Here is a 20,482-nt window from a genome sequence, read left to right on the forward strand (position 1 = left end):
AGGGTCTTTGCTGTTCCTTCAGTCTGGAAGGTGCTTCCACCAGATATGCACCTGACTGACGCTCTTTCTCGCTTCTTCCCAAACCAGGACCACTCCCTCCCAGAGGTCTACTCTGACCCTAACTAGAGCAGAGGCCACTCCTGTGTCCTACTGTTTGGTTCTCTTTATAAAGTTCAGTGCTACTATATATATATGTATATATTACATGTCTCCTCACTAGAATGTAAGCTCCATGAGGGCAGAAATGTTTTTTAAATCTGAAAACCTTGCAGATGTTTTTGTTTACTTTTCAATTAAATGAAACTTTTGAACAGGCAACTCATTTACATGGTTGCAAGTCAAAATTATATAAAAAGATATCTAGAGGCGTCTCATTCCCATTCCTGCCTCCAGATATACAGGTTCCTCAACCCCCATAAGAAAACATTTTTATTAGTCTTCCAGTACACATATTTGCGTATATTTACATATATATTCTTATTTTCCCAATTTACACCAAAAATATCATTATATACATAGTCTGCACTTTACATATATGTTTCTTCAAAGTATTTCCTGGACTGCATTACAAATCAGTTTACAAATCAAAGACCATCCTCGTTGACATACTATAGTTGACTTAATCAGCTCCCTATTGCTAAACACCTGGCTTTCCATCTTTGGCTATCACCAAAAATGTAGGGCAGGGATTTTTATGCTGAACGCCGCCCCCCCTTCCCCGCCCCCGTCTCGAACTCCTTCTGCATACAGTAGGCTGTCAATAAACAATTGTAGAAAGAATGAATGATGAATTCACTAACACATTTGTGAGCGCAGGAGGGCGTGGTAGGAAAAAGGCACCCAAGGCCGGCCGGCTGGTACGCGGTGCCGCGCGGAGGCCCCACCAGGTGGCGCTGCAGGCGGCGGGCGAGCCTGGCCCGGGCCGGCCTCGCCGCTCCTGCCGTGGGCGCCGACGGCGGCGCGTGGACGAGCGTGGGGGGAGGGCGAGTCATATGACCCGCTCGGCTTCCTGGCTCCGGCTGCTGCCGCTCGCCCGTGTCTGCCAGTGTCGCGCCGGGGCCCCGAGGAGCCGTTGGGGGGTCCGGGCCGAGGCCCGCTCGTGTGGAAGCCGCCGCCGCCGCCGCCGCCGCCCGCCCGCCCGCGCGTCCGCCCTCCGGCCCGGCCGCCATCATGCTGGCGCTCATCTCCCGCCTGCTGGACTGGTTCCGCTCGCTCTTCTGGAAGGAGGAGATGGAGCTGACGCTCGTGGGGCTGCAGTACTCGGGCAAGACCACCTTCGTCAATGTCATCGCGGTGAGGACCGCCGCTCATCCCCGGGGCTGCGGCCGCGACTCCGGCCCGAGGGGCGGGTTGGGGCGCCGCGGGGCCCTGGGGTGGGGGTGGGGGCCGCCGTGCCCCGACCTCCCCGACGGCCGCGATTTGGAGTTTCCCGCGTGTCGGTGGCCGGGGGGTCATGCCCACGTCGTCGTCTCCTTCCCGGGGCTGTGCCGTCGACGCGGCCGGGGCTCGGGAAGGGCGAACGGGGGCTGGTCGCGTTTCGGAAGCGCTCGGGGGACTGGGCTTCCTCGGGGTTTGCGCTGGGGGCAGCTGCAGGGTTAACTGCAGCCTGTGACTTTCCCGGAGGGTGGGACTCGGCGAGCCCGGCGGTCCCGAGAAAGCAGGAGAATCCAGCCTCCCGCAGACGCCCCTCGGGGCGCGGGCCCGTGCGGACCTTCCTGATGTCTGTGCGCGGCGTGTGCCCTGTAACGGCGACGGGCCCTCGCTCGTTCCCACAGGGGCGACACCGAGCCGGGCGGGGGGCTTCCTCCTGTCCACAGCCGTGCCCGGCGTTCACGCCAGGCAGGTAAGGTCCCTGCCCTTCCCGGGCTCATTGTCGTCTGGAGCCGGGGGACTGGACGGGTCTGAGGTCCGGAGAGCGCTAACTGCCTTGGAAACGGCTGGCCGTTTGTGAGGGTCTCGCACTTGACGGGACTGGGCCGGAGCAGAGCTTATTCCAGGCCCGGGAATGGGCGTCTGGGAGGGAAGTTGCCCCGGGACCCCGCGCACAACCTGGTGCTTCTCCAGGAGTGATTGAGGGGGAGGTTGGTGATGCAGTTTTGCTTGTTTGTGGAAGGAATGAGAGCAAAACATGCAAAAGAGTCTCGTCAGTCTTTATTTAGAGCCCAGGAGCTGCGTGACTCAGTCTTAGCTGGTAGGGGCTTGATCCGCTTTGGAACTAGTCTCGAGAGAGATGGCAGCGCTTCATCCACCTTGGAGATGAGGCTGGACTCCTATTTACTGGGAGACTGGCTGTCGAACTGGTTTGGCTACAGGCATGATTCAAACACAGCTCCCTTATTGGAGAACATATGTGACTTGTGACTCTTAGTCCTTGCAGTGATGGAGCAACAGGAATGAGTAAGACTTGGAGGGAAGGAGATTGAGCAGAAATCTAAATGTGAAGAATGTCGCATATAAGTATAAAGAAAGTTGATCTGCTTGTTTGGGTCTTTTTGTAGTATGATTTTATTTGGCTTGAGATGACTACCTTTCAACAGGTATAGTAGAGTGGAATGTGTATCTAATGCTAAAATTAAGGAAAAGCTTTGGACTAAGTATCCATATTAGAATTTTTATATGATAGGGACAAGATGAGCCTGAGTGCAGATGAGCTCAGTTAACTGTAAATTTTCTGACATTCCTTTGAAATAAGAATTGGAGTCTCCTTGTAAATCCTATCCTTTTGACAAGACTGCATTAATTTGTAGTGTAGATAGGTGCATTGCTACAATCAGTTATGTTTGTTGCAGAGAAGTAGTTATGCTCGGGGAAACAAACAAAAGTTTGGTAAATCCGGGAGGAACTCAGAACAGGGCAGCTTCATGTCAGAGCGCCCTGGGTGTGCCATCTGGCTCTGCCACTTAGCAGCCTGTTATCCTCTTTCGGTCCTTCCTTTCTCGCTTATTAATTGGAGATAATAGTATGTTTCTTACAGACTTGCTCTGAGGAGTAAATGAAATGACAGATGTGAAGTGACTGGTAGCTTGGTGCCTGCCCATTAAAAGGGGCTAGGTAAATGGTAACTTATTATTTGTAGTGGGTATACTCCTTTAATGCAGAAGCACTGTTTTGAAAAATACTGAGAAGGATTAGCTAGGGTCATTTCTTCTTTAAATCTCTGTATACATCCAGATGTGGCCTACAGTACTGGATCTGTGGATTATAGCAAGTAACACATCTCACACCCCCTTTTTTTCCATTTGCATTAGATTACTTTTAACAACAAAATTTCTGGAAAGTCATTGAATTTAAAGTGAACCAGTGGTTCCGCTATTATTTTAACGTGAGACTTATTTTATTTTATTTTAATGATGTTGGGTAGCTTCCTTTAAGAAAAAAATCTGGACTGTAGTTGCCTACTTGTTGACAAGGATGTTGGAAAAAAGAGACCAGTAAATTTCATACTTTTTAAAAGTCAGACTCTAACCTAATCTGTGATTCTCACAGAATATATTGAGGATGAGGAAAAGTTTAGTAATTAAAGGTGATTTTTACAGATTTTTAGATAGAAACGGTGTGTCCAAAACACCAAAGTTAGCATTGTCTTTTTAAAAAATCAATAGTGCTACTCTTTGTATTTTGTATAAAATGTTTGTTTTGTAGATTAAATACAGATGTGTTGAGCGCTATGTGTCACTTTTATTAAAACTCAACAAGTAACTTCCCAGGTATGAAAGTTTCAGGTGAAGCCAATTTTCTTTTGGGGAAAAATCAACTTTTGTAAACATCAAATTGTGGCTTTATCTTCTGCCTTAAAAGTTAAAAAAAAAATAATAACATGTTATTTAATTTACTCAAATGGTTTGTGAAGCTGATATTTGTAACATTTGGTCCATTCTGCAATTAAGCAGTTTACTTAAAGAGAGTTTCAGTCCTAAAATTCATATTCTTATGGTTTTAAAACTGAAATGATGCTTCATTTTATCTAATACTTTTCATAGAAGCAATATATAGATACAAATATAGATATAGTGTTCTTTTTGTTTTTGGACCTTAAAAAAGAAACACCTCTAGTCTTTAACATTCTGATTCATGTTAGGAAATGAAATATAGTGCCTATTGCTATATTCCGGCAGTTAATTGCATAATAAACCATGTGCCCTATATGTGTAATGTATGTTTGAGCAATGTTTATTTTTAACTGAGACTCTTAGATGGGGTATAGGATAGTTGCTAAGAAATGTTTACTAGGATCTACCAAAATGTCAGAGGATACATTTTATAAACATTGTGTATTTTTGAAATGGGTAGTGGTATAAAAATTTGTCTACGTTTTTGTGAAGTGCTGATACCACAAAGATTAATCCAGTAATAATTTTCTTACTCCTGAGAATTGGAAAAATAAGATATTTGGGGAGATTGTAGAAATCTGAACCCAGTTATTATTATTAATTTTTATTGGGGAACAGTGTGTTTTTCCAGGACCCATCAGCTCCAAGTCAAATCGTTTTGTTTTTTCGATCTAGTTGTGGAGGGCGCAGCTCACTGGCCTATGTGGGAATCGAACCGGTATCCTGGGTGTTACAAGCACTGCGCTCTAGCCAACTGAGCCAACCCACCACCCTAGAATTATTTTTTAAGAATTTGTGGAAACCTTAAGTTTGCCCTCATTTTATAGATGTGGCTAGGATATCCAGAAGAGTTAAATGAAATTCCTAAGGCCACAAAGCTAATTAGTAGCAGAGATAAAATTAGAACCCAGGGCCAGTGCACTTTTCAACTTTTCCCGTCTGCCTCTGTAGATCCAGTGGAGGTTAGAACCATAGAGCTGTGCATGAGGAGATTTTAATCCTTTAAAAATCTTTTTTTTTTTTTTTTTTGAAAAGTAGTGTCTTTTTTTTAAAAGATTTTATTGGGGAAGGGGAACAGGACTTTATTGGGGAACAGTGTGTACTTCCAGGACTTTTTTCCAAGTCAAGTTGTTGTCCTTTCAGTCTTAGTTGTGGAGGGCGCAGCTCAGCTCCAGGTCCCGTTGCCGTTGCTAGTTGCAGGGGACAGAGCCCACCATCCCTTTCAGGACTCAAGGAGTTTAACTGGCAACCTTGTGGTTGAGAGCCCACTGGCCCATGTGGGAATCGAACCGGCAGCCTTCGGAGTTAGGAGCATGGAGCTCTAACCGCCTGAACCACCGGGCCGGCCCCTAAAAATCTTTATATATATAAATATGCTCGCTCCTCTTAAGACTGGATAGCATTTTAAATCCAAGCATTTTAAGCAGGTGACAAACATTTGAGGAAAAAAAATTTATATATGTGTGTGTATATATATATCTCCAAAAAAAGTATACACATTTTAAGAAAGGAAAAAACTGTATTAAAATTGTAATACTCAATATATACCGAAAACAAAAGATGAATACGAGTCATGTGTGTACATTTTTTGGCACCCCCACCCGTGTATATATAATTTGAGGCTAGGAATTAAAGGGCTGATAATCTACGAAGAATAGAAGTAGCACAATATTACAATGTTATGCTGAGACGTTTAAAGAGCTGGCTAATGGGCATTGCTGGGTTATGGAACTACACTTAATATTGTTAAAAAGAAAAATAGTTCTGTGTTTGATCAGAGTACTTATTATTTATTTGGGGGTGAAAATGGCAAAAACAGTTTTGAAAGAAAATTCGCTGTGATCTAAGTCTAAAGTTTAACAGACCTTGAACTCTACTGTAGATGCCAGTCTTGCAGTGAGGAATTCTTCAAATACAGAACGAGTTGAGGAGCATGAGGCATCCTGCCTAAGGGCATCTCTTCAAAGCCCCCTCCCCCATCCCATCCCCTCCCATATTTTTCCCATGCAGACCTAGAATTTCAAAAGCCCAATGTTCTAGTTAAGAAGCTGTTAGAGTGCTGTAATGCATTTTAAATTACCGACCCAGGATATTTCACAACCTAAAGCACTTTTTTAAGTTTCTCAGAGATAAAGTGGATGGTCACTGAACACAGATGCAAAAGCCATTTTGCACCTATAAAAAAAAAGTTACATGTTACTTTTAGAAGATTTTTTTTTCTGGTTACTAAAATAATACAGGGTCATTAGTAGAAATGTTAAAAGAATAGTATAAAGTAGAAGAAGCCCTTTATCTCCACCATTTAAGGTTAACTACTGTCAATGTCTCAAAGTTACTCCTTTTTTTAAATGTATATATACAAACACCTTATTAAAAAGTTTTCAGATGGATGATACTATTATATTTGCATCGTGATTTGTTTTCTTTTAGTTATGGTGTGCATTTTTCTACATCTCAAACCATTTTTTCTCATTTCTTAAGGCACTTTATTTTTTTCCAGTTTTATTGAGAAATAATTGATATACAGCACTGTGTAAGTTTAAGGCGTGCAGCATGATGGTTTGATTTATATACATTGTGACGTGATTACCACAATAGGTTCAGCTAACACCCATCTCCTCATATAGATACAATAAAAAGAAAGAGAAAAAATTCTCCTTACAGAATGCAAACTCTTAGGATTTACTCTCAACAACTTTACTAGTACTTATTTATCTTAAAAGTGCAAGTTTGTACCTTTTGGCCACTTGCCTCCAGTTCCCCCACCCACACCCTCTGCCTCTGGTAACCACAAGTCTGATCTCTTTTTCTGAGTTTGGGGTTTTTTGTTTGTTTTGTTTTGTTTTTGAGATTCCACTTGTAAGTGAGATCATGCAGTATTTGTCTTTCTCCGTGTAATGTATTTCACTTAGCATAATGCCTTCAATGTTGTCACACATGGATTTGTAGCTGAGTAAATGTTCCGTTGTGTGTATACACCACAGCTTCTTCATGCAGTCATCCGTCACTGCACACTTAGGTTGTTTCCGTGGCTTGACTATTGTAAATTATGCTCCTGTGAACATGGGGATGCAGATATCTTTTTGACTTAGTTTTTATTTCCTTCAAATATATTCCCAGAAGTGGAATTTCTGGGTCATATGGTAGGTTTATTTTGAATTTTTTGCGGATTCTCCATCCCTTTTCCATAGTGGCTGCACCAATTTACATTCCGACCAGCAGTGCAGGAGGGTCCTTTCTCTCCACATCCCAGCCGGCATTTGTTAGCTCTTGTCTTTTTGATAATGACCATCATCCTAACTAGGGTGAGATGACAGCTACCTCGTAGTGGTTTTCATTTGCATTTCCCTAATGACTGGTGATGTTAGGCAGCTTTTCAGTACCTGCTGGCCTTTCATGTATCTTCTTTGGAGTAGTGTCTATTCAGGTCTTTTACCAGTTTTTTAATTGTCGTGTTTGCTATTGGGTGTTTCGCTATTGAGTTATATGCATTCTTTTTATATTTTGGATATTAACACCTTATCAGATAAATGGTTTGCAAATTTTTTTTTTATCATTCCATAGGTTATCTTTTCACTTTGTTGATGGTTTCTTTGGCTATGCAGAAGCTTTTTAGTTTGATCTAGTTACACTTGTTCATTTTTTATTTTGTTGCTTGTGCTTTAGGTATCATATCCAAAAAGTTATCAAGATCCACGTCAAGGAGCTTTATTTATTTCTACATTTTCCTATAGTACTTTCATGGTTTCTTACATTTAACTCTTTAATCCATATTAAGTTACTTTTTGTGAATGGTATAAGGTATGGGTCCAGTTTCATTCTTTTACATGTGAATAGCCAATTTTTTCAGTACCATTTATTGAAGAGACTGTCTTTTCTCTATTGAGTGTTCTTGGCTCCCTTGTCAAATATTAGTTGACCGTGTACGCTTGGGTTTATTTCTGGTCTCTTGATTCTGTTTCATTAGTCTGTTTGTCTGTTTTTATGTCAGTCTCATACTGTTTTGATGCTTATAGCTTTATAATATAGCTTCAAATCAGGAAGTGTGATGCTTCCTCCTTTGTTCTTCTTTCTCAGAATTTCTTTGGTTATTTGGGTCTCTTGTGGTTCTGTACAAATTTTAGGAGTGTAAAACCATTTTAATGCCTTCTTAAGTTACTCTGTTCTGGCATATCTTGTGTATGTGTCACAATATATTTGATCATTTCCTCATTATTGGACATTGAGTGGTGTCCAGGGTTTGCTGTTGGACATCAGTTTGAGCTGTGTGTCTGAGGATGGGTTCCAGGGTTGGTATCACTGGGTCAAAGGATGTGATTGTGTTTCATAGCAGATGGCCAGATTATGTTCCAAAAAGTATGCATTCCCACAAAGAACGTCTTCTGAACAGATTTCATATATGAAGTTGGACTTCAGTTACGTACTTCATTCTTTGGTATTTTTAGGGCAAAACATACTTGGTTGATAAGGTAAAAGTAAAGCAGCAGTATTTTTAAACTGTCCTATTAGATAATTGCTCTGTATTTAATGTTTTAATTAATGCTGTATTTATGTTTCAGCAACTGCTAAGACTGTGACTATAATTCCTTTTCCAGTTTTTTTTTAATTGAAATTTGCAGGCAAGCCATATAAATACAACTGATTTCTAATTCTAATTCATTTTAAACTCATTGGTGGATTGCTTTGGAGTTTATATTCCAAAACTCTGGCATATTTCCATGTGATCCTTACCATATGGGATGCTTTTCTAGGCACAAGGTGGAGGGGTTGTCAAAAAATATTCTTTTCTAAACCAGAGTCCAAGAAAGTCTGCCAAGTAGAGTTTTTGAGGATATAGTATATGAATTTTTTAAAAGTTTATAATTTGGTATCATAATTCTAAAAGTTGATTTGTGTCCTTTGAACTCATATATGAGAAAAACTAAGGAAAAAAATACCTATTTGCTGAATAGGTCAAAATGAAATGATAATTTAAGGCATTTAGTTTTTCTAAGATGTGACAAACCAAAATTGAAATATCTGATGGATGATTTGAGTTAATTTTTTCCTTCAAAGTCAAAACTGCAGTCCTTACAGTCTGTTGTGCTACTTTTTTTAAGGTTACACTTTTCTTAAATTAGATAATGGATCTGGATCTAATTTCATAGTTTGCCCAGTTTTATACACTAGAATAACATTTATTTCATTTCCTGAAAGGAACTTTTTTTTTTTAAAGTCTATAGCTTTAGGGTTCATTTAAAAATCATCTCTAAGAATTCAGTTTTTGTTATTTTTTTAATTCTATTACTGGCAAAATAATTTTAGGTTTCAGGTATCCAAATAGTGACAGTTCTGCTTTGAAATTGATGCCTTTCCTCCTAAACTGGATTAGAAAAGTAATCATTTGTTTAAAAAAAAAAAATGATGATGATGATTGACAAAATGATACTAAAAATGTCTTTTGTGCCTATTGACTTGATAATTCCTTGAGCATTACTATAAGTATTACTATAAGAATATATTTTGAGCCTACATTGTTGTCATATGAATGTGGTGTAAGGTTCAGTTTATTTGAAGTATTTTGAAATCAAGCGACTACATGAGTTAGAATGGCATAGAAGTTGAGAGCTGAGAGCCAGACTATTTAAGTTCAAATCCTGACTCCACCACTTGTGTTATTTTTGTCAAGTTATTTAACCCCTCAATGTCTGTTTCTTTATTTGTAAAATGGGAATAATAGTACTTCCTACCTCATAGAGTTGTTATGAGTTAATACTTGTAAAGCACTCTGCATTGTTGACCACAAGGCGTCTCAGAAGGTGCGTGGTGCAGTTAGCTGCTGGGTCACTGTGATGGGATCTCCTTGAAGGTAGAGATTTCTGTCTGTTGCTCACAGATACATTCCAGGTGCCGGAAACAGTGCCTGGCATGTACTAGGTGCTCAGTGTCCAATGGACAAATATTAAGAAACCATCTCTTACGAACCCATATTCATATTGCTGAATGCAACATGTAGCATAATGTCAGGAATGAGAGTTCTGGAGTTCAGCTGGTTTGGTTGAATATTGACTTGGCCATATAGCATTTGTGTGAGTGTCTGATTTTTTCCTCCTGTATAAAATGGAGATGTTCATACAACTGACTGGTAGAGTAGTTGCAAGAATTAAATAATGAATGTATGCAGAGTTTAGCATGCAACTATAGAAAGCATTCCATAAATGGTGTGTTAGGAGGAAGAGTAGGTGAAATTATTAGCTTTTATATTCAGTTATTTTATTTCTCTTGATTATACTTTTTTTAAAGATTCTTTTTTTATTAGTTTCAGGTATACAAAACAACGTCATAATTAGACATTTACACACCTCACAAAGTGATAACCCCCCCAAGTCTGCTCCCATCTGACACCGTACATAGCTGTTACAATACCATTGACTATTCCCTATGTTGTACTTTGCATCCCGTGACCATATATTTAATTATAGTTGACATTCAACATTATTTTATATTAGTTCCAGGTTCTTGATTGTACTTTAAGTATTAAGTATTAGTAGCTTTTGTTTAGGATGCAAGCCTTTTTTTTAATTCTTAGAAAATTTTTGAACATGATAATTATCATATTGAATGTAATTGAAGGTAGAGGTGGGCTGGTGGAAAAAAAATGATTTAACCTCCAGGATAGGCTAATAATTTTCAATGGACCTACTCATATATTTCTTCCTTGTAGGAAGTGAAATTAGATCTGATATACTTCTCCTTGGTTGGTATATAATTACAGTATTTGTTGTGGAAACAGTTCTGAGTAGAATTGGAAACACAAGTTGTTCTTTTATGTGTTCCACCATTGACTAATGGCCGGACTATGGACAAGTCATTTAACTTCTTTGATTTTCTGTTTTGATGTTTGTGAAGGTTGTGAGAACCTTGCTGGTTGAGAGTGAGTGCTTTCTTGTACCTGGAATTAGAACTCTTAGGCATAGATGAGAGATAAAGAAAAATAGAAGGACTCCAGTATAATATGCCAGTTATGAAATCCCAGCCTCTTGCCAGAAGGAAAACATGATTTGCAGCTTTGAGGTCGGGTGGAAAAGTAGACTGACCCCAACAGGAAGAAAAGCTGCCCTTCGCAGTGGTACCTGCCCTCTAGAATTTAGGTGGCCTGTACAAGTGCATTATAATTTTAAGTTTGGATAAGAGCATAATATTGTTGTTCTTTTGCACGTCTTTGTTGTAATGTTTTAACGTAAGTTTTAACGTAGACTTAAGATTACAGTGGGTTTAATGACTGTTTACAGTTGCAAATGTCCAAGCCCCACCCAGCAGGCAATCAGTCTGCTGTAACTGTGTTAGTGCATTGCCTCCTAGAGGAGAGGTGGGCTTCGTAGACTGCATGCACGCGTGCGGGGCTGAGGGAGCTTTTGGTGACGGCGTTTCCTCCCAGGGTGGCTTAAGGTTTGATGTGGACACTGATCATCAGGCCTCTTTTTTTTTTTTTTCCTTGAAAGCTTGTTTTGTCTGGAGAATGTTTTAATGCAGATATAGAGACGTCATCATTTCTAAATAGTTCTTATCAGAGAAGAAACCTAGGAAGTAAAATAAACCCCCTTTGCCCCCTCCAAATCTAGCTGTTAAACTCCACTAACTTCTGGTTTCCTTATTTTGATCTTATTTCTTCATTCAATGCCTGAATTAAACAACTCATTTATTTCTTAAAAAGAATACACAGAATCCATATTTGTTGTTTAATAGAAAGTGAAAATATACAAACAGGAAAAAAATAATCTTTAATACCATTGAGATTTAATCACTATTAATATTAAGCTGTATGTCCTTCCAGTTTTTCCTCTGTTCTTTTATATATATATGAATACATTAATTGAAATATAACATTATATTAGTTTCAGGTGTATAACATAATGGTTCAGTATTTGTATACATTGCTAAATGATCACTTCAGTAAGTCTAGCTAATATCCATCACCACACAGTTAATTTTTTTTCTTGTTATGAGAACTTTTAAGATCTCAACAACTTTTAAAAATGCAATACAGTATTATTAACTATAGCCACAATGCTCTACAGTACATCCCATAACGTACTTATTTTATAACTAGAAGTTTGTACTTTCTGACCCCTTCACCCACTTTACCCACCCCTCACTTCTGGCAACCACCAATGGATTTCCTTTGTCTGTAAGTTAGGGGTTTTTTGTTTCTTAGGGGGTTTTTTTTGTGTTTTTTTTTTAGATTCCACATGTCAATCAGTTTTGACCAAGAACTGCAAGACAAACAAAAGCTTTATTTAGGGGCCTTTTACGGACTTGCAGATCCAGGAGACACAGATTTGGGTAGAAACTCCAGCTGTGTTCTGAAGGAGAAAGAAAGAGACAGAGTTTATAAGACAGAAAAAGGGGGGCTTCCAAAGGGGTTCCACAAGTAGCTTTGAAAGGGTTGTGACTGATGCTGGCAAACAGATTTATATTATGCCATACGTCATTAATTATGTCTCGCTGGGGGGGACACTTATTTTTAATAGAGAGCTCAGTGGTGCAGACCCAGTTCCAGGAGCTGTATCAGGATGTAGCTGTTTCAAACGCTGACCAAGTTCCGTTTCACGTGGAAGGGGTGTATTAGCTCCGCTGCCTGGAGGCCGCCCTGCTCCTGTCGGGCTGCTCTTGGTAACATCAACCCCATTTTGCTGGTTTCTTCACCTGCGCGTGAGAGCAGAGTATTTGTCTTTTTCTGTCAGGCTGACGTCACTTCGCCTAATGCTCACTGTGGGCTTTCTTGGTAACAGTGAGAGGACCGTGCTGTACACACTCGGTGATCTCATACAGTCTACTGGCTTTATCTGCTCTGCTGGCCCATAGGCAGCTCACGTTCAGCCAGCAGAAGCTGGAACTCTTGATCTCTTCTTCCTTCAATCCCCTTTTCTAAAAATACTAGTCAAGTGGATGTTACGGGCTTTTATTAAACCTTGTATGTATATTGTGGTGACAGGCATTATTTTTCCCTGTTGAGTGATAGAAATGTTCCTAAATTTTTCATTTTTGATTTTTTCAGAGTTCCAGATGCTGGGCCAAACAGTTTGACCAGTTTTAACCTTTACATTTTCCTATCCTGGCTATCGTAGGTGTCTTCCCAAGTCTAGATTCATCATATCAGCTCCATCATAATTTTTACTGCGCTTACCACAATCAGAAATTACCTTGTTTATTGTCTTTGCCTCTTTATGAATAAGTTCTGTAGGGGCAAGGCTTTGTCTTTTTCTTTTTTTTCCCCAGTGCTGTATCCCAATGGAAAGAACAGTGCCTGGCACATAATAAGCTCTCGAATGAATAAATGAATGAGTGAACGAATGAATATGAGTATAACAAAAATATGTATCAATTCTCTATATGCTTAAACTGTGTGCAAGGTGTTGTGATAGGAGATGATGCATAAATATACCAAAGTTATTTCCGGTCGGGTATGTAGCTCATAGTAGCCATGTATAGGATAAAACTATTAAGTGCCTTAATATTGGCGCAAAAAGCTATAGGACTATCCCACTTCACCCCACTAAGCCATGAGGGGAGTTTTAGAAATGAAGTTTTCTGACTTTTGGTGGGACCATGGTGGGAATGACCTTTGAGCTGAGCCTTTAGAGTAGAGTGGTTTTCTTCCATTCAGTGAGTATTCCACGCAGTGTAGTGTCCTAGGCGGCATAGAATAATGAAGAACAGAACAGACATGGTTCCTTCCCTATGTAGCTTCTGGTGTCATGAAGGAAAGAACAGAGGTTCAAGAAGGAACAGTAGGAGAAGCAAAGACACAGTTGAGGGCAAGAAGTTTTGTTGGCTTGAGTATAACCAACTATATGATTCTTTTGGCCCCCTTGTGAAGCAGATATTCGTTGGCTTGTACAAAGTAAAGGAAGGTTAAGTGACACAATTTTTAGTACAGGTCTGAAATCCAACTCTCACCCTGACTGTTCTCTTCCATTAAAAAAAAAAAAAAAAAAAAGGCGAAATATGATGAATCCATGTTTACAGACAAATCCTTTAGAATCTTGCTTTGCCATTTGGTAAGTACAGCTCTCCCAAGTTCTGTGCCTGAGGTTAGTTTGGGAATTGGACATGACCTTCTGTGGTATCCATATGTATTTTTAGCTTTCTTTGGCTCTTTGCTGCCAAGTGCTTTAAGTCTACTTTAGTGGTGGTTTTAATACTTCCCGATGTTATCCTTTGTAGGAACATATAAATTTTAGTGGGTTTTCGGTTTTTTGGGTTTTGGTTTTAGGCTTTAGAGAAGGCCTTAATTTTGCCAGTGAAGATGAGCGAGGTGGTTTTGAACAGAAGGCTGGAGGATGCAGGCCTTTGAGATGCATGTCAGAGTGTAGTAATGCTGGAGAGTGAGACACCTAAGATACCAGAGCATTTGCATCGCTGCCAGTACGTGTTCCATCTCCTGCTGCTCCTTTTCCCCTAAACGGCTGTGTCTTACCCAGGGTGTAGGTGCCACATCTGGGCGGTTTTGTCCCAGCTGTTCTCCTAGGCAGCGTATTGCCCCTTGCTTTCTTTGCACAGTTTGGCTTGCAGATTGTATTAATTTGTGCCAGCTATTTGTTTATTGGTTCTACTTCTTGATTGCAAAGTTCGTCCCATTATTATTTATGCCCCTCAGTGTAGCTCTGGACCTGATTCAATAGGTGCTCCGTGATTATTGACTTAGCGTGTTTCCCTGAAAATAAGACCTAGCCAGACCATCAGCTCTAATGCATCTTTTGGAGCAAAAATTAATATAAGACCCAGTCTTATTTTACTATAAGACCCAGTCTTATTTTACTATAAGACCCGATATAATATAATGTATCATAATTGTAATATAATATATAATATATACTGGGTCTTATATTAATTTTTGCTCCAAAAGACGCAGTAGAGCTGATGGTCCGGCCAGGTCTTATTTTCGGGGAAACACGGTAGAAAGCAGTGTAGGGTGATAGTTAAGTGTGTTGGGCCAGACAGGCCTAAAGTGGAATTCTAGATCAGCCAGAGCTCTGTGACCCGTCAGCGCTTCAGTTGGTCTCCTCGTTGGGGATGTGGCAGTGAGAACAGCTGCCCCGTGGCTCACGGTGTGACGTAGGGTAGCGGCCACACTGCCTGGCATACAGTGACCGCCCCGCCCACCATTGGGAATTACCCTTGTGGGTTGTAATATTTGGGAGTTAGGGCGTCAGCATGTGCTCCAGTTAAATGGAACCCTCCTCACCCCTCAAGTGAGGGCCAAGTAGGGATTTGATTTCAGAGGGGGAGGGAAGGTTCCTGAGTTTCAGGAGGGAGGCGTATTGGGCCCTAGGGACCAGTTTCTGATTCCTGATGAAGGTTTTCTGTCGCCTTGGAAAAGGAACTGAAGTAATAGACTGTCCTTTGCCATAATCCACTATAGACGTGAGCTAGGATGTGTAGGGCCACCTGCTGGAAACGTGCTGGTTTCCTTGGTGTGTCTTCCTGGAGGTACATTTGGTTGTAGATACTAGTTTGGGCTTGGAAGAAGAGATTGGGGTTGCTCTAAGTTGGTATTGTACTACAGATGCTAGTAGAATACTAGCCTAGTATGTTTTTGCAACCTCTCATGACCATTGAGTAGGTATTTTGTCATTGCTGTGGAGCCGCCTAACATTAGCTTCAAGCTTCTGTGCAGATAATGACGCTGCTTGTCCATCACCAAATAACCTTTAAATGCCTGAAGCATTATTGTGCTTGAGTACAAAGTCACATTAGGGTTTTGAGGTTCAGACTTGGGTTCAGATTCCAGTTTGGCAACTAGTTAGCTGTGTGTGTGACCTTGGGACCTTGACCTCAAGCTTCCTTTTCTGTAAAATAGGCCAGTAAAGTGAATGGTGTCGTGTACCGTCATGGTGATTGTTGTTGCTAACAGTGTAAGTGAGCGAACGACATGTGTCCCAGCTGGTAGCGATGAGGCCTTCTTGAGGCAGGAATCACAGATTACTGGAAAGCGTTCTTGTCACTCCACTCTCCCTGCACTCGTAGTCCTCTGCCAGGCTCGCCACAGACGGTAATAGGTGGGGTTGTAGACAGCTAGTGAATAAATAATGAAGCTAGCATCTAGACGGCACTGCCGTTTGGAACCTGAGCAGTGTACAGTGACTCAGTGTTTTATGACTGTCTATCATTTAAGAGCTGAGTTTCTGCGTGAAGCAACGCTGATAACACTGAGGAGGCTAATGGAGTGTTTCGTGTTGCTTCAGGGACACCCAGAGCGAGCCCGACAGTGAAAAATAGCCATTGAAAGAGAATATATTCAGACCATGGCATTTTCTGCAGCCACACCACTCTAGTGCGAGGCAAACCCATAAGCATGGAAGCAGAGATGGCGCTACTGATACATGAATAAATAGCTAAAAGGTCTATATACTCTAGTTTTAAATGGTTTTAGGGAATTAGTAACTCTTTAATATTTTAAAAAGTAACCAGTGTTACTAAACATTTCACAACAGGGGCAAAACAAAGCAATCCACCGTGGTGTTATTAGGGGAGGAGATAAAGTTGCAAATCTATGAGACAGAAAAACTGTTACAAGTCAGCGATAAAGGGCTAATAAATTAAAACCTAGGTTTTACGTACCCTTACGACAGGTGCCACATTTGCTTCCTCCAGAGTTTGACATCAAAATTGTGTTTATAAACATTTTCTTGCCTCCATGACTTCTTTCAATGATTCTTAGACTCTTCTCTAAAAGATAAGGAAGGGAGGGTTGCCTGACTTATGGCACACCTGTGGGCCGGGGTTTTAGTAGCTTCATTCATTTCCAGCTAGAAAAGAGAACTGATTCATGCATATGCTGTCATCTGACGTGAGACGCTGTAATCCGTGGTTACATTTAGAGGATTTTTCACTTCTAACATTTAAGAGTTCCGAGTAGCAGTAGGAGTCGTGGGTTAAATTCTAAACTAGGAGACAGTTCCCGGGTAACTCCTTAGTAATGTCGCTGACGTAATTGCAGATAAAATAGCCACGAACGGATGCCACAGGTTCAGTGAGCAGTGAAGCTCATTTCCCTGGAAGAAGAGTAAGGCTGACTCAAAAAATTGTCTAAGATGTTTTTTTACCAGTTATATATCTTCACAGCCCAGAAAACCTCTTCTATAACTTCCCTTAAAGAAGTGGAGCTAAACGGGAAGCAAAAGTAGTTACTGGATGATATTGGACCTGGGAATTCTGAATGAGTCAGTTGAATTCCTATAGGGCGTCCTGTCTCAAAGAAATGAGGGCAGTGTGCGACGCAGAGCTCGCAGGGCCTTCCTGTCGGCCTCCTGGTCCTGCTCTTTCAGACGTAGCAGTGGGCATGGCACCTTCCTTCGAGGGGCTGGTGTTCTTCGCTTTGGGGACGATGCCTGGCAGTTTTTAAAGTCATGTTCTCCTGTTGGTGCATCAGGAGCTAAGCCTCGTGGCTAAATTCCAACACAGATAATTCTTGTCTTTTGTTCTGTATTGGGTGAATGTTGGAGCAGGTTTCCAGACTGCTTAAAACGGAATCAGGGGTACAACCAGAAGACAAAGGACACCCTGAGGGAAGCAGCTGTATGTGTGGAGCTGTGGTTTGTTATATTCTGAACATTTTAGGCCAGAATAAGTGGTTCCTGGGTACCAGGAAACGCTAATGGGTTACCTCCAGTACCCTCCTGCTGGGAGGGTGGGTTTGCCCTAACTCCCCTACCCTCCACCCACCGGCGTTTGTTTGAACAAAACTGACGATCTAGACCATTCAGCAAATGATAGATGTCCCTTCGTCAAGGACTATTGTTCCCAAATCACAAAAAGAATCCATTAGTTTATAAGGGTAGTACTTTGCTGTAGATTGGCTTAAATTTTCTAGCCGGTGATCCAGCTCTCTTACTTCTGTCACTGTCTAACTTTGATCATTGTAGTACTCGTTTTAGGATAGTGTGTCAACCTTTTGGATATTGTAAACTTTTTTTGGTATCGGTAGTGCTGGGCTCATAAAACGAGTTGAGAAATGTTCCTGTCTCTTCTGTTTTGGGAAAGAAATTATGTAGAATTGGTATTATTTCTATTTAAATGTTTATCAGAATTAATCAGTGAAACTATCTGGACCTGGAGATTTCTTTTTAAGAAGACTTAAAATTACTAATTGCATTTCTTGCTTTTCCAGTCTTTTTTTTTAACTGAGGTTTAATGGACAGATAACATTATCTTAGTTTCAGCTGTACAACATAATGATTCGATATTTGTATATATTATAAAATCACCATATAAGTCTAGTTAACATCTGTCACCACATGTAGTTACAAATTAGTTTTTTTTTTCTGATGAGAACTTTTAAGATCTACTCTTGGCAACTTTCAAGTAAGCAATACAGTGTTGTTAACTGTAGTCCCTATGCTGTACATTAGGTCCCCATGACTTATAATCACTGAAGGTTGGTGCCTTTTCACCCCCTTCACCTACTTCTCCAACCCCCCACCCCCACCCCTCTCCTCGGCAACTATCGATCTGTTCTTTGTATCTATGAGTTTAGTGTTTTGTTTTTAAATAGATTCTTCATATAAATGACATCATTTGGTATTTGTCTTTCTCTGTCTGACTTACCTCACTTAGCATAATGTCCTCAAGGTCCATCCATGTTGTCCCAAATGGCAAGATGTCATTCTTTTTTGTGGCTGAATAGTATTCCATTGTGTGTGTACACATCACTTCTTATCCATCCAGCTTAGGTTGTTTCCCTATCTTGGCTGTTGAAAATTCTGCTGCAGTGAACATAGGGATGCATGTATATTTTTGATTCATGTTTTTGTTTTCTTTGGATAAATACCCAGAAGTAGAATTGCTGGGTCATAGGGTAGTTCTGTTTTTATCTTTTTGAGGAGCCTCTGTACTGTTTCCCATATGGCTCACCAGTTTACATTCCCACCAACAGTGCATGAGGGCTGTCTTCTCTCTGGGTACCTGCCTGTCCATGGATGTTCACAGCTTCCAGGTTTGGATTTGTCTGGGGGCCGTGGCAGAAGAAAGGGGGAAAAGATGGGGGGTTTCTTCCACTGTCTCTGTCCTGTTACCTCCTCCCTGGTACACACACACACACACACTCAAGACCAAAACGAGACTTTCTTGGAGCTTTTTCTGTTTACGCCTGGCATACATTTCTGGCAGTTGGGCTGCCTTTGAATCCAGGCTGAGAGATCAGGAGGAAAGGGAAACAAACAAACAAACTAGGAAATAGCCCCAAATGACTTGTGATTTGAGTTCTGATTTCCTTTTCTAATCTACCTGCTACCACTTATTTTCAGAGTCCTCGGGTAGCTGCTGCACATGCGTTCTGTCTGAGGTTTTCAGTTACACCCAGTGGAAGGGGCAATGTGGCTGTGCTCACCTAATCTTAACCAGAGCCTTGTGTGATGATGGTGGTGGCACATACTGAATGCTTTTCCTGTGCCTGAACCTACCACTGCTCAAAATGCTACACGTTTTAATTCCTTTAATTTTTAAACAACTCTGAGGTAGAGACTGTTATTACATCCATTTTACATTTGGGGAAAATGAGGCATTGCAAACTTAAGGAACATGCAAGAAGGACATACAGCTGGGCAGGTGGTAAGGCCAGAGTTATAACCTAGTGTAACTGTCTCCAGAGTCTCAGGCATCCACCAGACTAACCGCTGCCTCTGTTTTATTGTGTTTGAACATCCATCACCTGAGACAATGAATGAGACCTCTTATAGCAACTCCACAGCTGCTGGGATTCTATAAACTATATTCAAATGACTTAATCAGCTATGTGATTTTACTTGTTTTGGATGGGCTGTATTAATTACACTCAAATTTTTCTTTTATTATTTTTCTGATTCTGGCTTACTTTAGTAGATCTTGATAAAGGCTAGGCCTTTAAAGAGAAGGAAACTCATTTTACTGTTTGTAGGTTAAAAATCTCTTACGTATGCTTCAGTCTTTCTATAAGGGATTTTTTTCTTCAGACTAATGGACTTGTATTACACACATAACGTATTGATTTGTAGCTTTTGGGTGGTTTTAGGAATCCCCCTTTTTAAGTTCAGTAATAGAAGCCTATTTAAGGATTTGGGAGAAAGCTTCTTTTCATGATCTTTTTTGCAAGCTGTATATGCACACAGGGAAGGGCACACAGTGAAAAATAAGTCTCTCATTCTAGTTCCCTAAATACCCAGTTCTTCCCAGAAAGAGGAAAAGAAACTTGTACATTAACAAAATCACTTTTTTATGAAAAAGTATTTACGTTCAAAAGAAAAGTAAAAAAAAATTAGTTGAAATGTTTAGAGACCAACCAGTAGGTAGTATTAAGGCCTGAAATTTGACTTGTATGCTGATTTCCCCCTCCCTTAGAACCGGCTGCGACCTACAACCTACGTGCAATCAGTAGTCTTTTCATTGTAAAGATCCAGGTGTTGATTAAAGAGTGATGGCGGACCCTTGGTGTTCATGGGCAATACATCCACTGAGTGACTTGACAAGTTAGCAAATACTGTATTTGCTAGAGCTTTCCACCACTGGTTTTTTGGGGGATGGAAGAACAGGAGGTCCATTTTTACATTGTTACGGCCTCATCACTGAAAATGCTACACTGTCGTGTGGTCGCCAGCACATCATTCCACAGACAAGCAGGGCGACTTTTTCTTCAG

At 40.8% G+C, this 20,482-nt stretch overlaps 1 protein-coding gene across 1 annotated transcript in view; it reads left to right on the top strand.

Annotated features, from left to right (window-relative positions):
* Positions 1–965: 965 nt before the first annotated feature.
* The window catches only part of ARL8B (ARF like GTPase 8B), a 40,897-nt gene continuing 21,380 nt past the window's right edge, over positions 966–20,482 (top strand). Inside the window, exon 1 of the mRNA XM_074312233.1 lies at positions 966–1,293. Within this exon, the coding sequence (XP_074168334.1) occupies positions 1,171–1,293 (123 nt within the window). The 5' untranslated portion in view covers positions 966–1,170. The remainder of the gene's footprint in view (positions 1,294–20,482) is intronic.

Source organism: Rhinolophus sinicus, linkage group LG10, assembly GCF_036562045.2.
Source record: "Rhinolophus sinicus isolate RSC01 linkage group LG10, ASM3656204v1, whole genome shotgun sequence".
Taxonomy (NCBI): Eukaryota; Metazoa; Chordata; class Mammalia; order Chiroptera; family Rhinolophidae; genus Rhinolophus; species Rhinolophus sinicus.